This window comes from Ipomoea triloba, chromosome 11, assembly GCF_003576645.1.
Source record: "Ipomoea triloba cultivar NCNSP0323 chromosome 11, ASM357664v1".
In the NCBI taxonomy this organism is placed as follows: Eukaryota; Viridiplantae; Streptophyta; class Magnoliopsida; order Solanales; family Convolvulaceae; genus Ipomoea; species Ipomoea triloba.
This window is the reverse complement of record NC_044926.1, coordinates 4,345,417-4,362,085: the sequence shown is the minus strand read 5'-3', so window position 1 is coordinate 4,362,085 and position 16,669 is coordinate 4,345,417. Positions and strand designations below refer to the sequence as shown.

Here is a 16,669-nt window from a genome sequence, read left to right as displayed (position 1 = left end):
AGAAGAAATTGTTCGCGACAATTTCACGCTTACTTTTGGTCCTTTGGATACTTTTTCCATCGAAACTCCATTTTATGCAAGGTAATTTGATCTCCAAACATTTTCCATTTTTGTTCATCTCTTTCATCATTTTCCGTTTGAAATCTTTTTGCAACCTTTATATTCTTTTTATCTCAATTTCTTTGCGGTTTTGATGGGATAAATTTACACATTTACTCAATTGTGGATCCAGTTGCTAAGATCTTTCAAGGTTGAGAAGTTTGTAGTTTCTACAATTTCCAGCCACTTCTACTTGTAAGTGCTCAAAATGTCTGAAAAAAGTTAAAAGGCATAAAACCATAGAAACCAAAAATGACTTTTTTTTTGTTAAAATAAAAATAAAAAATCCATCATCATAGTAACATTTTCATATTTATCAAAAAACAATACAAATTAGATCATGCCATTTTATCTCTCAAAAAGCATACATATATCGTCATTTGTCAGTAACCAATAACCAATATGGCCCATAACTCCCGCCTCACCTGCAACTTGAACAGCAAAGGAAATACAAGGAACTGAAGAAGAAAGAATAAAGTGTTCACAGATTGAAGTGCTAAACAGTTTGGTATGGTATGGTATACACAATTAATCGTTCCATTGTGTAAAGCTATGCTTCTTCCTCGCAGATCATTAATACAAACATGTCTACACAAAGCATCATGGAACACAAATGAGCTTTTTTACCAAAGTGCAAGACATGGTGAAAAGGTGACAAAGTTAACATTCTAATCATGAATATCAAGGATAACATTTGTTTGACTTGAAAATCGCGTGCATGGATCAGATAAACAAATGCACTCTCAAATTGTGGTTACATGACTCAAAGGAACCTTTTTGTGTATCTTCATGAGTTACAAAGGGATGGTAATTTGCATAAACACGAAATGTACGTTAAAAGGTTAGCAGAAGCTACTAGACTGAGGGACTCACAACTCCGGAGTAATTGTGTCGCTCTGTATCTCAGTCACGTGTATGTGTTGGGGAGTGAGGAGGAAGACGAGTATTAGGATGAGGGTGAACATTATGCGAGGAAAACAATGTGCACATAAATTAATTCTGTATGCGACTCAGCAAATGATGTATTGAATACAAAATTACATTAAAAGCAAAACACCAAGTAGAACAGTATAGTTATCAGAAACTTGATATCTAAGATCTTGACTAAAAAAATCACAGCTTTGTTTATGCACTCATGTTGGCCAGCTCCGAAGGCTTTTGTTATTAGCAGTCTCACAGATTTCATCAATCCATTTGCCAAATATCCATGAAAGGTCTTTTGTTGTTTTAGAATGCCCACAACTCAAGGCCACAATAACCTAAATGCATTTATCGAGGGAAGTAACATGCCCTTTAAAAACCATCACACTGAAGAGACATTCACCTTAATGCGTTATGAAACAAGAAAAAAAAAAGGCCATCAGGGATGTTGGATTGTTTTACACCCCCAGGAGAAAACCCATGTTATGAAATTTAAAAAATAAAGGAAAACAGATATATTTGTTTACTCATTCATTCATTATCATTATCATCTTCTTTTTGTATGGTCTGCAATTGCAACATTAAGCATAAATTATTCTAAGTACTTGGAGCCCGGAGCTCCCATGGTTTATAGCCTTTCTATGAGCTTGGAAAATAAATGCACTTAACAGAGCTCTCTCCTCCCTCATTCAAACACAACCCAAATAGTCAATACAAAGTACTCCGTAGTATGATTCCTAGTTTCATACCCTCTGTTTATTCATCGTGAATGAAAGAAAGCCCGGAATCAAACTCCAAGAATCCATCGTCCATCTACCAGACTACCACAGTACGTAAATTATAAATCGGAGAGAGAGTTATACTCAACAGAGCTCTCCTCTCTCATTCAAACACAACCCAAATAACCATTATGAGGTAGAGGTTAATCACCATCCTAATACGGTTTCTACCCTATGTTAATCCATTGAGAATGCAAGAAAGCCCGGGAATCAAACTCCAGGAATTTGTCGTCCATCTACCAGACTACCACAGCATGCAATTTGTAAAAATGAAACAAGATATCACACTGCAAATTGGAGAGAGTTGTACTCAACAGAGCTCTCGTCCCTCATTAAAACACAACCCAAATATCCAATATGAGGTAGCAGTTAATCATCATCCTAGTACGGTTCCTACCCTATGCTAATCCATTGTGAATGGAAGAAAGCCTGGGAATCAAACTCCAAGAACTCGTCATCCATCTACCAGAGTATGAATGAAACAAAATGGCAAACAGAAAATTATGAATTGGAACAAGAGTTTAACTTTCCTGTTAATAAATAATCAGTAATAGCAATTGCATTGCATCTTAAAAAGTTCACAACTACAAAACACCATAGAGGCTCAGTTAAGGAGTAACCAATCTAATCAATTTATCAATTACCGCTACCAACAATGCACAAAATATTAAGCAGTTAACTGATCAAATTGAGAGTATAAAAGAAATGAATAAATATACAAAATGCCATATCTCATATTCTCATAACATCTCCAGAATTCAAATCATTGACAAAAATAAAATACAATTACATACCATTATTGCCCTCCTTCTTCTTCCAGCTTCTTAACATAGGCCTGCAACACCATTACCAAGTTCCTCGCCGGCGCCTGCAAAGTCCCGACGACGGCCGACGCCGGGCCCTTCAAAGAGCCCAACAGCTTAGCATAAACCTCGGCGCGGGAAGGCAGATTTTCCAGGGATTTAAACTCATCCGGGCCGTAGAATTTCCCCTCAAAAACCGCCCCAGCAAAATCGTTACCTTCCAGCTTCTGCTCCTTCTGGAATGTTCTGTAGGGTTTCAATGCAGCCGGGATTTCCTCACTGTGAACAAAGAGCCAGGCATTCATTCCCGTCATACACGGCTTCAAGGCCTCCCATGGAGTCCCCTCGATGGCCTTGAGGACCAGAGTGTTCTTCGCGACGAGGAGCTTGGTGGTTTCCGGGAGCTGTGTGCGGAGATCCTGGAACTGCTTTACTGTGAGGCCTTTGTACCTGATTCCGGCCAGGAGGTAGCAGTCTTGGAGCTGCTGCTTCACGGCTTCGACGGTCTCTTCTTTCCTGGTTCTGCTGATGGCTGAGCGGATTGTGAGAGGTCGGGGCTTGGAGGGGCGGAGAGCGAGTTTGGGTGGGTGGGTGGGAGTGGCGAAGGGGTTGCGGAAATGGGATTTGAGAGAGAGGGGATGGGAGGGAGATGAAGAAGAAGGAGAGGCTATGGTGAGGATCGTGGCCTCCATTGATATAGAGGATTGGAGGATTGGGGTATGCTTCTAGACTTCTAGTTCTCTGCTTTGCCTTATCCTTTTTATCAGTTTTGCCGTTTTGGGTTGGGCCGTTGCCCCGTTGGGAAATTAGGGGGTACTTTAGGAAGATTAAAAAGTTTGAAATAAAATTTAGATTTAATTACCACCAAAAAATAAAATAAAATAAAATTAATCAAGAGGGAACCAAAAATATCAATCAACCCGTATAATTGGTTCAATTCTCTTTTCCCAAAAAATAAAAATAAGTGCAATTCTTGACGAGACTCACATTGTCTCATCTCCTCAAAACGTGAGTAATGATACATCATACAACTTCATACTCATTTCCGACATCTAAGAAGAGTCCATCACTTTGAGAGGTTACTCTCATATTACGGTGAGACTCGATTCCTGATCTTTCCAAATTTCACTTTATGACCAACTAAACTGCCCAAAATTGAAATATTAAGAAACCTCTAAAAAAGACAACCCAAAGGGTACGGCTGTAGAAACAAAGCCTTGGAAGTAATACCAATATTCCAGTCAAAGAATGAGTCTTTGAAAGTAAAATATGTAGTCATATTTCATATTGTGCAAGATTTGAGCATTACAAATAATTAAACTATAAAAAAAAAATTAGGAAGCCATAGATGATTTTTTTTTTTCATGGCCTCATAAGTCAGGACTCAGGACACTCCCTCTCCAAAATGAATTCAACTGCATCTTCTACAGTATCAACAACCTGTATGCATACAAGCAACATTATATCAGTTGGCAACTTATGAATATGAAGTTCACTAAAGTTGGATTTCAAGTGGTTGGCATGAGAGGGGTTCAGAAGCTGCATAAATCATGGGAGTGTTTAAATGATAAAGACCGAAACAATACCAGATCAGCAGGGAATTGTGCATGGTTTCCTCTTTCCCGGAAAACACCAGTCCTTGTCAAAATCGAAAACCAAGGATGCCCTGCCTGGAGTTCAACAATCGAGATGCTTAGCTTTGCAGTTTTGATCTAGGCTGACTCTGTGTAAAGAATGGATAAAAACTCGCGACAGAGAGACCAACCTGCCTTGCACCTTTGACATCAACCGAAGGGTTGTCACCAATCATATAGAGTGTTTTGTAAGCATTTAATTCAGATGTGCGGACATCAGCTTGACATGATGAGGGATGACGAAGATGTCTCAATACGGCCTCAGCATTCTTGAAAACAAATGGATTTGGTTTACCGAATGATGTATATTCCAAAGGTTTATGGTGAATTCTGCATATTGAGCACCAAAGATTAATACATGAATAGTCAAGAGCCAATATCGAATGGGGATAAACAAACAGAAATGTGGCACTTAAATGTGAATTATAGGGGATTGATGGCAATCAGTTAATTACTTTCTTTGGCTGATTTCTCCCACAATTTGCAAAGAAGAATTCGGGAAGCTATGTGGATTTACCTGTTAAAAACACTCTCTAGGGCAGTTCTAAATGCACCCAAACCAAGACGCTCAGAAGGAAATGCAGCCTGTCCTACGTTGACACCTGTCAGTAGATACTCAATAAACAATGAAGACCATTTGTAAAGGTCATAACAGAAGCTACTGCAATGAGTTACTCAGAAGAACATGAACTCAAGATGGCTTCTTTTGCAATTTGGTCCATATGTAAAAAAGAATATGCCATATTGTGAATACATAAGCTAAGTGATTGATAAATATTAAATTTACCTTTCTCCACAACATTATAGATGCTGATTTTCTTTACGTTTATCTCCAGGGAACTACTTTTAATCCAAGAATTAAATCTAGAATTAGTTCAATTAACTTTCAGAGCACTGCACCCGTTACTTGCAAGTCAAAATCAATTACATGCAAAAAATGATTCTGTTATTGTTAAGTTGGGTTTTTTTATGGGGTATTATGGAGTGGCAATTGAGACATATTTTTACCGTTGGCAATTTGGTATCATCACCAACCTGGTATTCAAGATCGTCAGCAGCGAAGAATAGAAATGGCTGATGCTCATTCTCATCTCCAGGACAACCACCCGATGTTAAAATGTCACACAGAACCTGAATCCATCAGTTAACAAGTCATATAAGCATTTCAAAAGGAAATGGCATTACTATTACAGGAAAAACAAAAACAAAAACAAAAACAAAAACAAAACAAAAAACAAAAAAAAGCAACAAAATATGTGTATATATAATAATAATAATAATAATAATAATAATAATAATTAAATAAGTATGAGTAAAGCAGTCAGTGTAAACCAGTAAAATTGTATTCACTGAATTTTGGAATCAGATAATGTTGTTTTAATACTTTTTCAGTCAGCAAGCACAGATAATATTTTTGAAGTCTCAAAAATTGTGGGAGTAGCCTGGTCTTGATGGTATTACTTTTGCCTTAAATTATTTTCTTTAAAACAATGTTTTCATACTGTCTTAGTTTTCCATTTTTCAATACTACAGTACATTGCTGACAGCTTCGAGCAAACTACCTACAAGAATTGACTAGAAGTCTTTCCACCTGCTCCCCATTTCTACCCTATTCCATATCAATTATTGTCCAAAGAAAGAGGAAAACACACAAGGAGCTAAAAAGCAAAGAACAGTCCTATCTGTATCTATCAATAATACAACGACAAAATACCTGTATATCTCTTCCCCAATCAACAGGATCACTGACTACAAATGCTGCTTTAACTTTGTCAGAGAAAACATCATATCTTTTTGCCAAATCCGATGAATTTTTTGGCAAAATTGACGCCGGCTCTGTTTTCCAGTTTTTATATTGAGCAACAGGATCAATGTCATGAAAGTATGAAGCATACTCTTCTACTGAGAGAACTTTTCTTCACGAACACAAGTTAAACAATAAAGTAAATTACAATACTAAATTGGAAAAACATAAAAGACAGATAGAAGTTATGGTCCTTACTTGAAACCATATTCAGACATCACTTTAGCAGGTTCACCTTTTCCAGTGGCAACAATGAGTTCATTCTCAAACCTACCAATAATAATAATAAATTAACAACACCAAATTGAAGAATGGAAATCAAACATAAAATACATTTCAATTTTATTGGAAATTATATTTTTGAGAAATATTAGCAAGTTGACCAGACTAATCTCCATAGAAGTAGAAGCCATGGCAAAAGAAACAGAATCCAATATTGATGATCCATATATCCTTAAAAAAACCAATGTTCATGACCTAGGTTTTAGCAGAACCCAATATTCATGACCTGTAGTTCTAACTAACATTATGTTTATGAAGTGTGAAAAGAAATACTCCACAATGTCGAAGATCCTAATTTAGTAACATAATGCAAAAGATATACCGCTTCAGCAAATTTTTAAAAGGTGAGTGCCCCTGTAAAACCTGCATTCAAGGGACAAACATACAGGTTAATAGGTTATATATCTCTTTCTCCTCCTTCACATGCAGAAGCACGTGCAAAATAAAATAAAATAGGCACTCTCCATTCTACAATTCAAAGTCACAGAAAAAGCCATCAGGATTCCACTCTCATATTGCTTTACTTACTGGTTACGTTATATTTTGAAAGAGTACCTGAGAAGGTAATATTTTCACTCCAAGAAGTTCACTCAACTCAGCTGCTCTTCTGGACTCTGGGGTGCCACCTCCTAAATAAATGACCAATGAATTATTTTAGGCAAAATTTCTCCAACATGCATCACACCTTGATGACTAACCATATCTAAACAAATTTACTCAATGTAGAAAGTGAAATGAGATTTATTTTCTTTATAGAGATTCTAACTTTTCATCCGATAACAAAAATAAAAATAAACCCCAATTCTTAAAATTCTTAAAAAGAAAATATTCACTATGTTACAAGAAAATCAGCTACATTAGCATTAGCTTGAATAAGAACAAGAGATCAAGTAAATAACTAACCATTTGTCAAAAACAAAAACGGAATCTTCAGGTTGCCTACAACGAAAAACCGACAGCTGGTGATTACTTAACAGGAAAATCAAATCCAAATGCAGAATAGATGAGCACATAAACAAAACTGTTGAGAGATTGGAACTTTATATTCAAATTTTTTAACACTAGCTTTCCCCATTCCCCGGGAAGTTTGAATGCAGCAAAAATTAAACTACAACTGCATTACAGGCTACAGCTCATAGTCCATAAAATGGGAAAGAAAACTAGCATAAACTATATCATATCATTATATCAAATACTCCGTATAATCTGAAACGGCAATAAAGAAGTACCGGAATCGTGGAACAATCTCCGGAGAGCTTGGGGAGAGTTTCCAATTGGAGTCCGGCCGCGGAGAATGACTCCATCTATATCAAATGCTATTCCAAAAGAACACCTAACATCGAAAAAAAATGACAATTCAACTTCCGAAAGGAATAAATCAGGAAAACGTAAAAACTCCTTGTTTACTGAAGCCCGAAGTTTATGCGTCTGTTAGTGTGTAGTTTACTGAACAGAACTTTTGAGGAATCGGAGGAGGTTGAGAGGTAGCGCGCGATGAAGAAGAAGCGGCCTGAGGTAGGAGGCTTGACCGGGAGAGTAGCAATGGCTGTTTGAATCGAAACCTCATTTTTCTAATGAGAAATGACTTTGAATTTCAGTAATGGAGCTTTTGTTGACTGGTTCATACCAGACCAGACCCGCGGCAATACAGCCTGGGGTGTTCTGGACCATATGTTTTTTTGTTTTGTTTTTTGGACCCATGGACCATGGTTAGCATTTACTAGAGTCTAGAGGTGTTTGGAAATTTAGAAAATAATTTTTGAAATTTTCTTTTTTATTGTTTTTGTGCTCATGAGATAGTGAAAAATTAAAGTCACCAAATAATAATTTTCGATCAAAGGGAAATAGCTAAGTTTTCTGAAAAATGACCTTTTTTAGAAGTCATTCTTCATATCTAATTGCTCCTTCTACCTAGCTTCTTCCGATAATATCTTTCATTCTCTTCCGAGAATGCTTTCCTGACTTTCTTCCACCATCCTCTGCTTTCTACTTTGACTAGTTTCTGCCCAAAATTAGTACAAATCAATCTAGTTTCATAAGAAACTAATAGAAACTAGATGGTTTTCGCTGAAAACTAGCCTGGATGGAAACCAGTTTAGTTTCTACTAGTTTCCAACGAAAATCAATCCGGTTTGTATAGATTTCAGTCGGAAACCAGTGCTCCTTTAAAAAAAAATTACTTGTTATTTGTGAAAAATATATGGGCAAAACATAGTTGTTGTCAATTCTTTTAAATTAACAACAATAATTAAAATTTTAATTATACAATTCTACTTATTTCGACATGTCTTAAACGAAGAGGTGACAGACGTGATGAATTTTGACACTAAAATAATATTCGTTGATAAAAAGTGGTACTAAAACAATAATCGGGAATGAAAATTGATTAAAAAAATATTAAAAATAAACATGTTGACTAAAATTGTCATTTACTAATACTGGTGAAAGAAAGAGTTGGCGGCATCCAAGTGAGTTTAAGAGGGGTTGAAATGTCATAAGATGACATTAACACATATAATTAAAATTTCCACATACACCAACCAGTTATATGTAGTTATAACTGATTAGAAAAGAATGATAATGTTAAAACAGGAATGAACCATCTCGCTTCTTAACCAACAAAACCAGGGACTAGAACGGACTAGTGCTAGGCTAAATAATGCCTCCTTGTTCCACCATTTCATTAACCAACTTCTCCAGCTCCGACTTTTGAAAATATGAATATATGTATGGACAGACATTGACAGGCTTTGAACCTGGGATTAGATGTATCTTATGGTCTTGCAAACGACGAGGGGGAAAGCTAGATGGGTTGTTGAAAAGTGGTTCAAATTTTTCCAGGGTATCACCCAACAACAAAAATTCCATAGAAATTTTAGCATAATTACGGGTAATATCCCCAAGGTCTTGAAGCCAATGGACATCTAAAACTACCTCAGGACCTTTAATTGGCAACACAAAAAGATCCACTGGAAAAAGAGTGCCATTTAAATATAAGGGAACCTGCTCGCAATTCACAGTGCAATGTAAATAATCACCATTGCCAATATACACCCAAAATGACGAAATAGATTTCACCCGAAGATGTAATTGATTTGTCACTGCGGGTTGGATAAAGTTATGAATGCTTCCACCATCAATCAAGACTCAAACTAGTTTGCCATCAATAAGGCCTTGAAGATGCAAGGAATGAAGAGTGTCTGGACATGCCATCGAGTTAAAATTCAAAATATCACTCGAGAGCAATTAATCGTCTACCATCTCGTTCTGCTAAACCACAGCTTCATCTTCAGAGCAAGATAATAGTAATGCTCGATTTGGGCATTTATGGTTCTTTGTCTATTTGTTGTTACATGTATAGCACTCCCCACGGACTAGCTTAGCTAGCTTGCTTCTTTTATGGTGTAATAAAAAGGACATGTCAAGTGTTAGAGTTTAATGGGTGACGAAAAGTATTGTTGGGTTGTAGAGGCCGTGGATTGATGATTGGAGAACTGGCTTCTGGAAATGCAAGAGCCGGAATACCCTGGTCGAGAAGGTGGAAACACAACAAAGAGGTCCGACAACACCGTTTTATTTGTCTCAACCTTTAGCAATAAGAAACAATACACATTAACTTATACATTCAATTTCTGTCAAAGTGCTATTTTTATTTACTAACTTCTTCTTACACTTCACTGGCATGCTTTGTTGTGCACATTTCTCAACAACTCCGACGTCTTCAATGACACTTTAACGCTAATTGTTGGAAATCGAAAACTAGAGCTCTACTTCGATGAAACATCATTCACGCAACTGTGGGAGGAAATAGCAACATATTTCTAAATTAATGCAATAGATGATGATGTTGTATTATTCAATACACAGGATAACGTCGTAATAATGATGTTGATTGGTAACTGTAATGTTGAGAATATTTATCCAATATGGTTGGATGAATATTGCATTCATGATAACGTGTATGGTGAATTTAACTTGTTAAATGAATCATAAATATGAACACACTAATTTATCACTCTCTTTTATTTGCAAGCATATTATTATTATATTTATTTCTTAATTTTTTACGTACAAAAAAAATTGTAGTCATTATGTAATCTATACTATATATAAAAACATTTTCCTCCTCCCAAATTTTCCCCCCAAAACTTAGGGGTATTTTGGTCAAATCATTTATTTTATTTATTTATTATTTTATTATTTTATTATTTTATTAATTATCCATCCTATAATATTATTATGATAATATGATAATGATAATATGATAATATGGTAATATTGTTAATATTAATGGGTGATGGGTGATTGGTGATATATAATTGATTATTGATAATATGGTATATGGTATTATTCTTAATATTAATATATTAATATATACTATATTAATATATACTAATATAATTGGTGATTATTTTAAAAAAGAATAATTAATTGGTGATTGGTGATTAGTGATATGGTAATATTGTTATATATTAATATTAATTAATTAATATATATATATAGGTATATATATATATATATATATATATATATATATATATATATTAATTGGTGATTGGTGATTAGTGATATGATAATCTATATCTATATCTATATATCTATATAATTGACATGTAATTAACTATATTAGAATGAAAAAATTATATAATATTGTAGTAAAATTTTTACATGTCAATCATCTATATTTACATAAAATTAAAATTAATTATACTTTCCTTTTAAAAAATCTTCCATATTATGTTTATCCTCCACTATGACTCTGTTTGGCAGAGCTTATTTAGGAGCTTATAGCTTATTTTAAGCTACTAATAAGCTATAAGCTCTGTTTGGTAATGTTCTCAAAATAAGCTAGTAGCTTAAAATAAGAGCTTATTTTGAAACGCTACTTGGGGTAGCTTTTCAAAATAAGCTAGTAGCTTTTTAACTTTTTTCCATCATTATCTTTATTATTTTAAATAAATGACATCCTTTACCCCTCTCAATTAAAACCCTTTTGATATTTTCTTTTCATTATGTTTGGTTGTAATTTAAGTTTGATATTTATGTTTGAACATTAATTTTTGTATGAACTAATCTTATGAATTATAAATATTTTTTTTTACTTTATATATTTTCAAATATATGTTCTTACTTTATATTTTATTTAAATATATTGATTTTATTATTTTATATTTTAATATATAAACAAACCTATTTAAATTTAAAATTATTTAAATTGTATGAAGATGTCATTTTTAGTCTTTTTTACATTTATCAGTTTATCAAAAAGCTAATTTTACCAAACACTTTTAAGCATACCAGCTCCTCAGATTTCAGCTTCGAGCTTATAGCTTTTCAGTTTTCAGCTACTTTTAAGCTTTCAGCTACCTTTTCAGCTAGGTTTGCCAAACATAGCCTATATAATGATGAGAAATGACTCTTCTCTCACAACGTACCAATATCTGTGCTCTCACTATTAGTTAGAGATCTATAATCTGTAATTCTACGAAGTCGAAGATCGAACTTTAACACGCGTAGAATTGTTATGGTATGCGGTATGATTTAATTTTTAGTTGATTCATTCTGTATGTTGGAGATCCTTATGGTGTAGTCTGCATTCCATAGAGTATTTTGTAGTACTGTGATTTAGTTTGATTTTAACAGCTCAATATGCTTTAATTTTTGCTGATAAGGTTTCAAGTAGCTAGGCCAATTTTGCCATATATGGGCGTATCACGTATGTAAAATTACAATTTTCAGAGTGATTGTAGTGAACAATCATATGTTTTCTATAATTATATATTTTAATCACATTACTTTGATTGGTAATTTCTAATGGAAAAACATTGTATTGTAACTTTGTATTACAAGATTTTGAATGATAATACCTTATTTAACTATCCATCTTTTTAGTTGTACTGTGCAAAATAACTAGCAATCTACGGATGCTCATCTATATATTGTAGAATTTGCAATCTTGATCTTCCCCATTTACGGATGCTCATGTAATTCGGTAAAAATGGTGGTTACTATACTTGAATAAATCCTCAATTATTCATTCTAATTGTTCGTTTTATCATTCCAATTCTTCATTTTATAAAAAATGGTGCATTGGAAGCTAAACATGGGTCATTGTATCATTGATTGTTGATTCCAATTATTACTAATCTTTATCATTAATTGCACAATACTAATTCACACTTATTAGTTAAAAAATGGTGATTACTATACTTGAATAAATGAAATAATAATATTAAATTTTGTAGCCTCGATTTAAAATCTATTATGTTAATACAATAATAATAATAATAATAATAATAATAATAATAATAATAATAATAATATAATATTCCATAGTAATAATAATCTAAAATTCTTAATATAATTTTCCTAATATTAATAATAATAATATAATAATAATAATCCATAACTCTTAATATAAGTTTGTAACTAAATTTTCCTATTAAATCTGTTTATAAAGGTAATTATAAATATAGAATTGAGAAATTCCTATGATATTTTATTTAATTGATATTATTCCTAATATATTTTATCTAAAAGGCTTCCTTCCTTTTTTATAACATTGTTCCATATGTTAATCCGTTTAATATGCTAATCTATATAGGTAATTACCATATACTATTTACCATCTAAATAATCCGTGGTAATTACANAGGCTTCTTTCCTTTTTTAAAACATTGTTCCATATGTTAATCTGTTTAATATGCTAATCTATACAAGTAATTACCATATACTATTTACCATCTAAATAACCCGTGGTAATTACCAACTATATTTAACATCTAAATTTATTATGGTCATTAAACATAGAGATTTCATTCTTACGATAATTTTATATATTTTTACTTCAGATAATGTCAATTACTCGTGCATTTCATTTGATTACTTTTGAATAAAATCTTAAAAATTATGACAACTAATGAATTAATATTGTTGTTCGTAATATAAATTTTATCAAATCAGTTAACGAAATTGATAATACACATATTACATCCATAATTAGAGGAGATTAACAAAATTATGATAATTATTTCAATTCACGTATTATTATGCTAATTCACATATTATTACGTCCATACAATTATGTAAATTATTTCAATTCACAGATTATTACACATATAAAATTATGCTAATGGTTACTTTGGAATAAAATCTTAATAATTATGGTCATTGAGAAATTAGTTCAAACATTATACTTTTATTAAACGGTTTTTTATACTTGCCGTAATTTTATCTAATCAATTAAAGAAATTAATGGTACACATATTACGGACATAATTAAAGAAAATTAAATATACACATATATATTACGGATAAAATTAAAGAAAATTAAACATACACATATTACGTTCATAATTAAACGAAATTAAAATATATATTGTTTTTTAATAATAATAAATACTCCTTAATTACCATACTTATTCATAATACATGGACGTCATAATTAGCATAATATTAATCTATACTATATATAAAAACATAAGAATAGTAAAGGCATATTTTAAATTTTAAACAATAGTAAAGGTAAATTAAAGATAGAATGAAAATATTTCAATAATAATATTCTACATCATTAATTAAAAATAGAACAGAAATTAGGTAAAAATACCAGTGGATCTATTATTCTAATTGACTAATGACTAATTAACTGAAAATAAAAAAAAAATCGACTAAAAATGAATCTGATGTTACTAATTGATTGAGTATATAAAAGGAAATGAATATTAATAATTGACTATAAATAAAAAAAATATCCATAATTAACTAAAATGAAAAAGAAAATGGTCATATCATTGCAATTTAATTAAAAAAGGAAAACATTTTACATCATAAATAATAAAGGCATATTATAAACAATATTAAAGATAAATTACAAAAGGAACGGAAATTAAAAATGAAACGGAAATATTTCAATAATAATATTCTACATCATCAATTAAAAATGGAACGAAAATTATATAAATATTACTACGTAATTCTTTTTATTTTTCCTAGATAAGGTTGCCTAATATTAATTTACACATAACAATCGGCACGAATAATTAAAATAAAAAACAGAAGAACTGCTAGAGACGTTTATTTTTTTTTTAATTTTATTATTATAATTATTTAATTATTTTAATTAAAATTATTTAAAAAGTTTATTTTAAAGTTAGTAACCACCATGTCATCACAATTGTAGGTAAACAGGTCAATTTGGACTTTTTTTTTTTTTGAAAACATGTCAATTTATACTTAATTGCATGAGTTTATATAGTNTTTTTTTTTTTTTGAAAACATGTCAATTTATACTTAATTGCATGAGTTTATATAGTTCAAGAATCCAATTGCATTCTTTTTGAGTTCGATGGCCTAATTGCAGTTTTGTGTGTAGTTCAGTGGTTTATTTGACCATTATTCCGAGAAAAATGATATTACTAATTGATTTAAAATATAAAAAGATCGTAATCTATATTATATACTATATATAAAAGTAAAATCCTCCTAATAAAGCTTATTTGTTAAGAAAATGTAAAATAAAAATTAACTAATATCTATAAATTGATAATATGTATACTCACGTATCAACACTATTAATAAAAGTAAAATCATTTATCGGGAAAAGAAAATGATATTACTAATTGACTGAAAGTTATTTAAAAACTTTAATAATTAATTAAACTCTAAGTTATTTAAACTTTAAAAAAATTAATTGAACATGGGTTGTTAGATTTTTATAATAATCAAAATTAATTCATTCAAATATGGAGGAGGAAGATAAAACTAAATGCAATATGGGGAATGAATATACTTAAAGTATAAAAGTATAATTACACATATATTAGTGTAATTGACTAATAATAATTGCCTAAAAATTATTATGATAATTAAGTTAAGCATTGGTCGTTGAATTTATTTTTATAATAATTACAATTAATTTATTTCTCATTTTCTCATATTTATTTTAGTAATAATATAATTATATAAGTCATATTACTTATAGATCTTTTTAAGATAATTTTAGACAAACAAGTCATATATTATTCAATTAATTGAATACTAATCTTATAATCAAATAAATGTATACATTCAATATTAGAATTTTTTATAATTTCATCTTTATTTTTATTATCTCAATATATAATAAAAAAATTTATCCACGCCCGGGTAATTTAACAATTATTTGTTCTAATTCAAAGGAAAACATCAGAAAACATAATCGATCCAATCAATTTCATCAATTGCGCTATATAATATTCGATGTTATAATATATATAATTGTATATTGATCCAAATATTCTTTAAATATTATAACAAATCCATTCCGTGCAACGCGCGGGCGAAAATACTAGTTATTACTAATTTCATTGCTTTTATGATTCATAATAATTAAACAATTATTTTTCATTATTATTATATACTAATTACAAATTATTGTTAATTACATTTAACTTTCCTGATTATTATGTAATAATTAGGACCTTGTGGTCTAGTGGCATCAAACCCTTCCCTTTATACGGGAGATGGTGGGTTCGGGCTACTGAGGCAATACTGACTCTTGTGCTTCAATAGGTTGAGAAAGTAGTTATGAACAGATAGTGCATTTGCTATGCATTTGCATAGAATATTCTACAACATTATGGAATTCAAGTGTGTATAGAGAGTTTTGAAGGATTCTAGAGAATAAATCATAGCCGTAGAATTAAATAGATCTCTACCATAGGTTGAAAACGTGGATATGTATAGATATCCCTCAAAGGGGCCTCATTTGTAACCATCCAACAATCCAGAAATTCAAGCAATACAAGTTCAATGAAAATATAGCTTAAGTTTTTTCTTATNTTTTTTTTTTTTTGAAAACATGTCAATTTATACTTAATTGCATGAGTTTATATAGTTCAAGAATCCAATTGCATTCTTTTTGAGTTCGATGGCCTAATTGCAGTTTTGTGTGTAGTTCAGTGGTTTATTTGACCATTATTCCGAGAAAAATGATATTACTAATTGATTTAAAATATAAAAAGATCGTAATCTATATTATATACTATATATAAAAGTAAAATCCTCCTAATAAAGCTTATTTGTTAAGAAAATGTAAAATAAAAATTAACTAATATCTATAAATTGATAATATGTATACTCACGTATCAACACTATTAATAAAAGTAAAATCATTTATCGGGAAAAGAAAATGATATTACTAATTGACTGAAAGTTATTTAAAAACTTTAATAATTAATTAAACTCTAAGTTATTTAAACTTTAAAAAAATTAATTGAACATGGGTTGTTAGATTTTTATAATAATCAAAATTAATTCATTCAAATATGGAGGAGGAAGATAAAACTAAATGCAATATGGGGAATG

At 31.2% G+C, this 16,669-nt stretch overlaps 2 protein-coding genes across 2 annotated transcripts; both read right to left on the bottom strand.

The window, feature by feature from the left end:
* Positions 1-2,407: 2,407 nt before the first annotated feature.
* On the bottom strand, positions 2,408-3,342 carry LOC115995572 (50S ribosomal protein L10, chloroplastic-like). Its single transcript, XM_031234640.1, has one exon. It carries the CDS (start codon positions 3,292-3,294, stop codon positions 2,596-2,598), a length of 699 nt encoding a protein of 232 aa, XP_031090500.1. The 5' UTR covers positions 3,295-3,342; the 3' UTR covers positions 2,408-2,595.
* Positions 3,343-3,804: 462 nt separating this feature from the next.
* LOC115995714 (uncharacterized protein YKR070W-like) lies at positions 3,805-7,953 on the bottom strand. Its single transcript, XM_031234821.1, has 12 exons — positions 7,780-7,953; positions 7,552-7,655; positions 7,226-7,261; positions 6,878-6,951; positions 6,645-6,685; positions 6,239-6,310; positions 5,951-6,152; positions 5,272-5,367; positions 4,754-4,821; positions 4,368-4,566; positions 4,189-4,272; positions 3,805-4,042 (listed from the first exon to the last, which is right to left on the bottom strand). Exons 1-12 carry the CDS (start codon positions 7,887-7,889, stop codon positions 3,980-3,982), a joined length of 1,149 nt encoding a protein of 382 aa, XP_031090681.1. The 5' UTR covers positions 7,890-7,953; the 3' UTR covers positions 3,805-3,979.
* Positions 7,954-16,669: the final 8,716 nt, after the last annotated feature.